This window comes from Podarcis bocagei (assembly GCF_964188305.1).
Source record: "Podarcis bocagei genome assembly, chromosome: 16".
Taxonomy (NCBI): domain Eukaryota; kingdom Metazoa; phylum Chordata; class Lepidosauria; order Squamata; family Lacertidae; genus Podarcis; species Podarcis bocagei.
Genome location: NC_138142.1, coordinates 15,000,418 through 15,011,544, shown reverse-complemented (window position 1 = coordinate 15,011,544; position 11,127 = coordinate 15,000,418). Strand labels below are relative to the sequence as shown.

General features: G+C 43.4%; 1 protein-coding gene across 1 annotated transcript in view; it reads left to right on the top strand.

Moving 5' to 3' along the window:
* The first annotated feature begins 1,209 nt into the window (after nt 1-1,209).
* The window catches only part of PI4KA (phosphatidylinositol 4-kinase alpha), a 106,738-nt gene continuing 96,820 nt past the window's right edge, over nt 1,210-11,127 (top strand). Inside the window, exon 1 of the mRNA XM_081174620.1 lies at nt 1,210-1,659. Coding sequence (XP_081030746.1) covers nt 1,492-1,659 — 168 coding nt within the window. The 5' untranslated portion in view covers nt 1,210-1,491. The remainder of the gene's footprint in view (nt 1,660-11,127) is intronic.

Below are 11,127 nucleotides of genomic sequence, written 5' to 3'. Positions count from 1 at the left end.
TTTTTTAAGGTCGGGATTCCAGGAATGAAGCCGCTGCGGGCGCCGCCATGTTTGTCACGTGCCGTAGACATACACGCCTTGCCTTTAGACTTTAGTAAGTGCATCGGCACGATCTCCGGTCCTTTCGATGGGAAGGTGTTGGATTCAGACTTGGACATACTTTAGAGTAGGCTCACTGAAATAAAAGCATTTTAAGGATTTTGATTTTAAGAGGGCATACGCAAAATCTGCTTTAGAACTCCCCTGACAAATTGAATTCAGTGCTGCAGCTGAGCAGACATGGTTAGGATCGGGCTGTAAAGTACAGGCAATTCTTAACAAACATAGCTGTCAACTTTTCCCTTTTCTTGCGAGGAATCCTATTCGGAATAAGGGAATTTCCCTTTAAAAAAAGGGAAACGTTGACAGCTATCTTAACAAATTTCTTACGGCATGGGTTACAGCAATCCACGTTTTGGGCAGCCAACGAAAGTTTATGGCGTAATAAATTGGTTGCATCTTTGCTGGGTCTGCTTATGGGCCATCGTAACGGTTTTGCTGTAATGTATTTTTCTGTCCCTTTTTTACAATTATGTTGCATGCCTTTGGCTCTTAATTTCTTTTGTAACTTGAGGACTCCTTTGAGGTGATCGACTCATAAGTCAAATAAATAATAATATTTATAATTAAGAACTGAAGGTGCCACAGCACTCTTCGTTCTTTCTGAAACAGACCACTCCTCCTAATGCGAAGTACTAAGCAGCTTCTTCAGTTTTTGAGTCCCCAGATACTACAGCTCCCATCAACCTTAACCATTGGGCTAAACTGGTTGGGGCTGAGGTCCATGAACAGGCACATTATGGTAAAAGAAACACAACCCTGCTCAGATTATTTATATTTATTTGTTATTTGTTTCATAAAAATTACACACCGCTTGGTTGTAAACAACAACCTCGAAGCGGTTTACAAAAAGATAAAACCATAAGATCAGGGGGGAGGGAATGTAGGATACCTTAAAACATGCCATGCTAAACAGATTAAAATTTACATCTCCATTTCTAAACATAAAACACGCCAAAAGTCGCTCGCTTTTCCATCTATTTATTTATTTAAACAAAAAAACCAACCACTAGTTGAGCTTCGTGCGCCACTCTACCCTCTCCGCCCCTCACATCTCTCTATGTGCAAGGTTAGTACATTACTGGACCTCGGGAGCAGCCCGCGGAGCGCCTCCTATTCCCCGCCCCCAGCAGCTGCTGAACTACAACTCCCATCAGCCCCATCCAGCACAGCCCTCGCCAAAGGAGGAAGAAAGGCAACAAAGGCTGCCGGGAGCTGTAGTTCAGCCGGGGCTGGTTCGCGACGGCCGGCGCCGTTCTCGCGAGAAGTCCGACGCGAAGCCGGGCTGCCGGCTGCTGCCGCTGGAGAAGAAGGGAAGGGATGAGGGGAGGGGCCCACAGGCGCGCGAGAGGCCGCGAGTGACACTCTCGCTGTGAGGAGGCTCCTCGCAAGATGTCGGCTCTGGCCGTGGCGACGGCGGCGGCTGCCACCGCGGCGGCCGTGACCGCGGCGCGCTCGGAGAAGCCCAGCAGCCCGGGCTCGTCGAGGGGCTTCTATTTCAACACGGTGCTGTCTCTCGCCCGCTCGCTGGCCGTGCAGAGACCCGCTCCGCTGGAGAAGGTGAGGGAAGGAGGCGGCGCTGCCCGAGGCGACTGCCCGCTGCTCCCAGTTACCTCAGGGGTGGAGAGTGGGGGGTCTCGCTTACGTCACCGCGTACGGCGTAGGTGCGGGGGCGGGTCTGCGATTCGCTCCTTGGACGACTTGCTTACGTTATCTCGTTTCATTCCGTCATACTTGATTTGCAAAACAACCACTGCCACAGAAAGTGCAACCCCTTTAATAATAATAACCAGCCCTTTAATAGTAATAATCAGTGCTAATAATAATCAATGTTTAGGGCTACTCTCATCCCCCCCAATTTTTTTATTGATTTTCACACACAAACAAATAAACGAACATAATAAACGAACATAAATCATAACCTTATTAAAACTAATCTTATCAACATTGTTAAGTGACTTCCTCCTATCCCCCTAGTTGAATTTCATTGCATATCCTTTTAACGGTTTTCCAAATCAAAATTCTTATAAACTTAATCACTTAACATCTTTCTTTCTTACCAATTCAGCATTAAACATATTAATTCATCACATTACATATTTAAATCCTAAGCCTATCTGGTAATTGCAAGCTTTTTCCAATTAATTTAACTTAACGTATTTAACTAAGTCATCATTAAATTTCGTCCATTCTTCCTGGTACTCCTCCTTCTGGTCACGGACTCTTCCAGTCAGGTCGGCTAGCTCCGAAAAATCCATCATCTTCATCTGCCATTCTTCCACAGTTGGTACTTCTTGCGAGGGCTACTCTCATTTTGACTCAAAGAAAAATCCCCATTTTATAGTTCAAATCTGGAAAAGTAAATACAGTAAATGGGCAAAAGTACAAAGATTCACAAAATGTTTAGGGGTTTGTGTACCCCTGCATCCCTCCAGAAAAAAAAGCACTGATAAAAATAATAATTTCAAGACACGCCTAAAGAGTTGCCTCAAGTTTCCTAGACCCCTGATCTGGGTAGGCTTAAGCCTTAAGTAAGGATCTTTCCTGGCCAAAAAGAGGGCAGTGAAGAAAAAGGTGCCTGATTCGGATTAAGTTGATGGATTATTATGCCGAAATGGCAAAAAAGGGACCGGAAGAATCAGAAATCAGGAAGCCCAAATTTGAATAAGGCATGGGATGGAATTTATAATTTATCTTTAAAAAATCATTTAAAGGGGAGGAGGGAAGTCCAGGAGATTCTGTTGGAATTTTTATGATGTATGTTGGATATGTGGTTCTAAAACTTTTAATTCGAAAAACCAAATAAGTAAATTTATTAAAAATAAGAAAAGGTTCCTGCTTGATCTCTGTAGGCGGGAACTTCCCGCCTTGGCTGCAGGGGTGACAACTTGAACGAAATGTTGGGGCTCCCAGGTAAAGCCCTTGCCCCACATAATGGATCGATGGCAATGGCCATCAACTTTGGGAAGGGGGTGAGGATTGGCTCCTACGGCCAGCTGGGCTCTTACAAATGTGGGAACAGGTATTACCGGTATGTGGCACCTATGGTGGGGGCCGGCTCACGAGGCAAGGTGAGGTGACTGCCTCAGGTGCCGAAATGTCTTGGGTCAGCCCTGCCTGTAGTGGTGCCAGTTCTGCCTCCAACTGAGGCAGATCTCTCTTTTTTTTAAAAAAAAAAAAATTATGCTTTTCAGGTTTCTACATTTCACTCATTTTACAATCGTTTTAACATTTCAAAACTTGACTTCCTTCTACCTCTTTCTGCAGTTCCTTATATTTATTTTTAATATCTTCTGCATATCCAAATTAACTTACCATATTTTTCCGTGTATAAGACTAGGTTTGTTCCCTAAAAAATAATGTCAAAAATTAGAGATTAGAGAGGCGTCTTATACACGGATATATCTCCCCCCCCCCTTTTTCTTAAATCTGAGTCCCACCAAATAGGGGGCATCTTATACATGGGGGCGTCTTCTAGAAGAAAAAATACGGTAATTTGCTCATTTATTCCCCCACTTTAAATATATTATACTCTTTTAAAACTGGAGTTTATTGCAATAATAAGGCAGGTTGAGTGGGCACATGCAATCTCGTAGGTAAATTGGTCCCAGTTTGTTAAGCTTGTGCACTGGTTTTCTCTGGCAAGTACAGCTGGATATCTCAGGGGAGGTGATGGTGGAAGAGGATGATTTCTTCACCATCTACCACAAGGATTGCCTGGTCTAGGAAAGTTGTTGTTCCTTTACCGTTTAGCATTTTCCACTAGGATTCCCTGGACAGGATTATTCTTCTCATTTTAAACATAATTTCAAAGTCATAACCCCAAGAACTGCCACTCCTTGTTGTGAATGGGGATGGAGAAATAAAACAGTGATAATTCTGAAATGGCGGTAAGGAAGATGGTAATAGCAAGATGCTTATTGTGACATTTTACTATCAGCGTTTAACCACAATGATTGCCTAATGTAAGGGTTATTATTTTTTAATATTATATTTAATGTAAGAATAATCCTGAGATGCGGTAATCCTTTGGCAAATGTAACAGCGATCAGCCTGAAGATAATAATTATAATAATTTTACTATTACTATTTCTTCACTATTTGTTGCTGGGATTGTGTTCCTTGTAGCAAATGTTTATGATGAAATATGGTAGTGATAATAACCCTGAAGTAATAATGTGCCCATTCAATCACCACTAGGATTGCTGGGTCTCAGGATTCTTGTTCTTATTTTTGATTTTATATATCTTAAAAAATAACCCTGAGACTTAGTGATCCTGTTGGTAAATAGTGATGGTGAAATATAATAGTAGCAATCCTGAAATCAGTTGGTTCTTGTGGTGATGGTGAAATCGTAACAATATTACAAATACTAATCTGGAGGCCTGACAATTCCTGTAGTTAACGATGATGGGGAAAATTATAATATTGATTTTTTTATTGTGACTGTACAGTCATACCTCTGGTTGCGTTCGTTTCATGTTGTGGATTTTTGGGTTGCAAATGGGGCAAACCCGGAAGTGTATACTTCCGGGTTTCGCCACACACGCAGAAGCGATCTGTGCACTTCACGCATGCACAGAAGCGCTCTGTTACGCTTCATGCACACGCAGTAGCGGCACTCTACTTACGGACTTTTCAGGGTGTGAACTGCACCTCGAAATGGATCACGTTCGTATGTAGAGGTACCACTGTACTTTTCTTTTATGTCAATCGCTCTGGAATTTGTTTACTGCAGGGTAGTGTAGAAGTAAAAGTAATATACAAATCCCCAAGACCTTGTGGTAAACGATGATAGTAAAATAAATAATATTAAATTTTGCCATAGTCACTGTCGGTTGAAATTGCTAGGTTAGGGGAAATTAATAATAATAATAATAATAATAATAATAATAATAATAATAATAATAATAATAATAATACAGTAATCATAATAGTAATAAAATTTTATTTATACCTCGCCCAGATGGCCGGGGTATTATTAATAATAATAATAATAATAATAATAATAATAATAATAATAATTACTGTGTTTCTATTCCACCGTTACTCCATAGAGTGGCATATATGGTGCTCCCCCTCTCCGTATTATCCTCACAACAGCCCTGTGAGGTAGGTTAGGCTGTGAGTTGGTGGCAAACCTAGAGAGCTTCATGGCTGAGTGAGGATTTGAACCCTGATTTTCCAAGTCCTAGTCTGACCCACTTACCACTACTCCACATGGCTTTCTTGGGAGTCGTAAGGGAAGGGAACTTGAGGGGAACTTGTGGCCCTCCATATGCTCTTGGACTATGAATTTAATCATCCCTGGTGGCAACCATGCTGGCTGAGGCTGATTTGGAATTTAACAATGTCTTGAGGGCCAGAGAATCTTGAAAGACCTGAAAAGACCTGGAAACCTCACTGCTGTGTGAAGGCATCCTTGCAAAGTCGGACATTGGCTCTTAACTGATGAGTTTGGATTAGGGTTGCGTGTTTCATGGTGCAATATGACATTTGAGGGGTTGAGCCACCTTCTCATTACCACAAGTAGACTTGGGATTTTTGTTACTGACAGCCCGGAATTGGCTGGTCCTAGCAGGCTCAGCTGCTGGGTCCTATCAGTGTCCCAGGGCACCATTCCCAAGCTCATCAAGGGCCAACAAGCTTTGGCCCTGATTTACCAAATAGTGCTGGAGGAGACTCTTGAGAGTCCCATGGACTGCAAGATCAAACCTCTCCATTCTTAAGAAAATCAGCCCTGAGTGCTTACTGGAAGGACAGATCCTGAAGCTGAGGCTCCAATACTTTGGCCACCTCTTGAGAAGAGAAGACTCCCTGGAAAAGACCCTGATTTTGGAAAAGATTGAGGGCACAAGGAGAAGGGGATGACAGAGGACAAGATGGTTGGATAGTGTTCTCAAACTGCGGGAGGCAGTGGAAGACAGGAGTGCCTGGCGTGCTCTGGTCCAGGGGGTCACAAAGAGTCGGACACGACTAAACGACTAAACAACAACAACTGAACCACCAGCCCCTGCTGCATAGGAGACGTAGAATTGTTCAGTTGGAGGGGACCCTGAGAGTCATTTAGTCCAGCCCCCTGCAATGCAGGAATCTTAACTTGATCGTATATGACAGATAGCCATCCAGTCTCTGCTTAAATACCTCCAAGGAAGGAGAGTCCACCACCTACTGTTGAACAGCTCTTATTGTCAAAAAGTTCTTCCCAATGTTTAGTTGGAATATCCTTTTTTGTGACTTGAATCCATTGGTTTGGGTCCTACCCTTCAGAGAAGGAGAAAACAAGCTTGCTTCATCCTCCAAGGGACAGCCCTTTGGATAGGCTAAGCCAGGGGTCAGCAAACCTTTTCAGCAGGGGGCCGGTCCACTGTCCCTCAGACCTTGTGGGGGGCTGGACTACCGGTATATTTTGAAAAAAACAAATGAACAAATTGTTACGATATGGATGCAATGCGGCAGCGAGCTGCAGCTAGCTGGAAAGCAAAACATGATGGGAATGTTGGTACTGTTCCGTGGGAACAGAGGGACAGTCTATTCACAGTGCTGAGCACCGGATTTAGCTCAGAGTGTAATTTGAGCTGTACAGGAAGTACAGGAGGTGGAGTTTGTCTCTCTGCTGTTGGAGTTTGAAGAGAGCAGACGTGTTTCTCTGTAATGCTGCAAAGACAGAAATAAAGGCATGTAAATACATTTCTGTCTATCTCTTTCCCCTGCCTGGGGGCAGGGAAGAGTGGTGTGTTCTTCTCACGCTTGAGGAGGATCGCCGATCGTGACCTAGCCTGGATCCTGCTCGGAAATGCAGACAGGGAGGTCAACAGGAGATCAAGCCAGGTGCCTGGAGAGTGGCCAGTTTCTCCTGAGAGGCAAGATTTCCTAACACAAATTCCCATGCCCCACAAATAACCCAGAGGTGCATTTTAAATAAAAGGACACATTCTACTCATGCAAAAATACGCTGATTCCTAGACCGTCTGTAGGCTGGATTTAGAAGGCGATTGGGCCGGATCCGGCCCCCGGGCCTTAGTTTGCCTACCCATGGGCTAAGCAGTGGTTTCAGGTGTAAGGTATTTTAGATAGTACCTCTGAACTGTAATAGCCATTCAACACAGAAACAGTTCAAGAACTTGCATAAAACCATGCTTAAGGAAACATAACTATTGTGGTGTTTGAATTGGCAGAGACAGCATGAGAAACCATGATTTGACGTGGGTCTGCACTTCATGGTTTGTGCAAATTGTTTTGCTATGGTGTTTGAATTGATAAACTATATCTATGGCCATCACTGCCTCTGGACATGGCTGTTCCTAGGGACTGAAGTGATGAGCAGAAGGAGAATAAAAACAGACAGCTCAAAACTAATGTGTGCCTAGAAGTTTGGAAATCATGTTTTAGATTCTCACTGGTGCTTGGTACAAACCATGTTTTTAGTGGGATGCCTGAACTGAGCATGCCTGTAAGTGTATGAGGATAAAAGTAGTGGAGTCTTGATAAAGCTTGATAAAGCTGATAAATCAGCAAACAAACAAGTCACATAAATCCAAAAATGGTCATTTTTAAAAAACTGTTCTGTAGGTAATTGAATGGTCTACCTTTTTATTACAGCTTTTTAGTAGTTTTGCATAGCTTGGCAAATTAATTATATATGAAAGTGAAGGAAGGTGAGGACAGGTGACCTCACCTAGGCCCGAAGTCACCCCCCACCAAAGCAGGCTCAAAGCTTCTCAAAGCTTTTCAAAATCATTTTCTCAGCAGCTAGGCATCAGAAACATTCCGCTCTGCTGTAACAAAAGGTAGAGAACAGTCCATAGTTTCTCAGGCCTTTCTCATGCCTTCTGGCCTTGCTAAAGAACCACATTGCAACTTACTTTCTGTCCGGGAACCATGCCAGAACAAGAGATTGAAACATATCTGAACACTCTGAAACCCCTTTCCTGGGAAGGGTGCCAAGAGTCCACAATAGACCCAAGACAGCTTTCTGTTCATGCTCAGAGGAACTCATGGGCAGGACTGCTGAGGGAGGAGAAAGGAGGAGGGAACTGGAAAGGGGTATATATGCTTGTGCACATGACTGTGAACTTCGTGCATGCTTTTTGTGACTTATCACACTTGCTCCTTCTACCAGTTCATGGATGGTAGAAATAAAAGCCTTTTCTCCGAAACTATTCCTTGAGTGTCTGTTGACTCCCACTTCCCTTTTTCCCAGGCGCAATATTTTTCCCACCCGAGGGCAAAGCCTCATAAGGCTACAAAAGTGGAAGGACTTTATTATAAGATTTTCTTTACAAAATATGAAATTGATGGGAAATCGTTTAAAATATACCGTATTTTTTGCTCTATAAGACTCACCTTTTCCCTCCTAAAAAGTAAGGGGAAATGTGTGTGCGTCTTATAGAGCGAATGCAGGCTCCGCAGCTATCCCAGAAGCCAGAACAGCAAGAGGGATTGCTGCTTTCACTGCGCAGCGATCCCTCTTGCTGTTCTGGCTTCTGAGATTCAGAATATTTTTTCTTGTTTTTCTCCTCCAAAAACTAGGTGCGTCTTATAGTCTGGTGCGTCTTATAGAGCGAAAAATATGGTATGTTTGTTGCGAGGATGTAATGGGTATGAGTTACTCGTGCGTAAACTGGTGCCTTTCTCGGTTAATTTGCCTTGTTAAACCTTTCTGACTGCACCGCCCCTTCTCATCGTGGCTGCCTCAGTCACTGGCAGAATCCGTCAGTGGGCGTTTCTTGAACCTCTTCCAACATAAAAGTTGTTTGACACCCAGTCTCCTCCTCCTCTCACTGCGCGGGAGTCTTCTGCGCAGGGAAGGCGTGGGTAGCAGAGGACCTGGGCTCTCCTCACTGATGTCCAGTGAAGAGTCCTGGAGCCCTCTCTCCAATTCACCCGTCTACCCCCCTTTATCCCTGGTGTTGCGCTGATTGGCTTCCCCCTCTACTGAGCTGTTTCTCCCCCTGCTGCTGGGTCCTTCGCCAGCATCATCTGGGTGCCTCCCCTTCGCCTCTCTCTCTGATGTCAGTTCCCTGACAGAGGATCACTGAATTGGTTTGAACACCCAACGTCAACATGTTTTTCTCTTCTATGTTTAACGCAGGGCAACATCAAAAGGGGTAGTGGTTTAGCATGAAGTTGGATATACAGCATATACTATAGGCATGTCTGACCAGTCAGGTACAAGCTGATTTCCTAGTTTGTTTTGTTTTAGTGTTAAACAAAACAAAAACCCTGAACGATTTGACATTGTTCAGAGCTCCGTAACTTGTTATGTGCAGATCTATTAGGTAAGGGCAGGCTTACTGGAATCAGATCATGGGTCCTTTTGGGGGGGGGGTGCTCTAAACCCCAGAATAATCATGGCTAACTATTACAAACATATTATGAATCATTAAGGATATATGAAGAATCGGCATATAACGTTTGTGGAAGGCTCTTTTTCTAATCAATTTAATATGAGAATTTTAGAAAGAAGTACCTTCAGGTGCCAAACCCTGGCGAGACTAATTTTAGTTTGGGAGAGTACTAATCAAGGAGGACACTTAGTACTCTTATGTAACAGTACTGAAACTACGATTCCTTTTAGAACCTGCAATATAATCCATTTGCCTACTTACCATTACAAACAAGTGGATTATATTGCAATGTTGTAGATCAGGGGTGGAGAACCTGTGGCTCTTCAGATATGGACGGAATAGAACTTTCATCATTTCCGATGCGCTTGCTGGAGGAGAATTGGAATCGAATATCTCCAGGGCCACAGGTTCCCCCCCCCACTCCTCTCGTAGCTGAAATTAACATATGCAGCGCCTGCCTGTGTATGTTCACTCAGAAGTAAGCCCTGCCTAATTGAGTGGCTCTGTCTTCCAAGTAGATTAAATTGGATTGCAACTTATGGCAGTCCTGCTTATGTCCCATTGAAATCATTGTGGCCAGTTAGTCACGACAAGCTTAAATCCCATTGAAATCAATGGGACTAACTTTGGCTGCAATCCTGTGCCCTCTCGCCTGCTAATAAGCTCCATTGAATTCAGTGGGACTTCTGAGTAAACATGCATAAAATTGCACTGTAACTTAGTCTGGATCCAACATGCTGGGTTCAATTCTTATTTCCAAATAAGTTTCTAATTTTTATTCATTCATTTATTGCATTTACAGTGGTACCTCGGGTTAAGTACTTAATTCGTTCTGGAGGTCCGTTCTTAACCTGAATCTGTTCTTAACCTGAAGCACCACTTTAGCTAATGGGGCCTGCTGCTGCACCACCAGAACACGATTTCTGTTCTCATCCTGAAGCAAAGTTCTTAACCTGAAGCACTATTTCTGGGTTAGCGGAGTATGTAACCTGAAGCGTCCGTAACCTGAAGCGTATGTAACCCGAGGTACCACTTTATGACGAATCCGTTAGATAAAGAATTCAGAATTCAGAATAGCTATTCAGACTGTAGAATAGCACTATTTCTGGGTTAGCAGAGTCTGTAACCTGAAGCGTATGTAACCCAAGGTACCACTGTATATCCCACCTTTTTCTCAAGGTGGTTCTATGGTTCTCCTGCTCCTCATTTAATCTTCACAACAACCCTGTGAGGACAGGTAGGCTAGGCTGAGAGGCATAAGGTCACCCTGTGAGCTTCACGACCGAGTGGGGTTTTGAACCCTGGTCTCCCAGGTCCTTGTCCAACACTAATTACTATGTCACACTGGCTCTCGGGGGAAATTAGGGCTGCAATCCTCTACACGTATCATACCTGGTAGTAAGCTAGGTCAGTAAGCCTGAACACAATGTGGTTTATCTGCAAGTAAACATGCATAGGATTGTATTGCTAGTCATTTGATTTTTTTTTTTAACTGATCACATTTTATGCTCTTTTTTAATGCTACTGGGCTTTTGAGAATACTTGCTTTTGTGCACCATGCAACGTCAGTCACACACAGAAATTGTTTTGAACACTGGGTGAGAACGAACACAGATTTTAATGCTTAAATTTGGCAGGTTTATCTGCTGTTTAATTGTGAAGATTTAAATCCATCAGG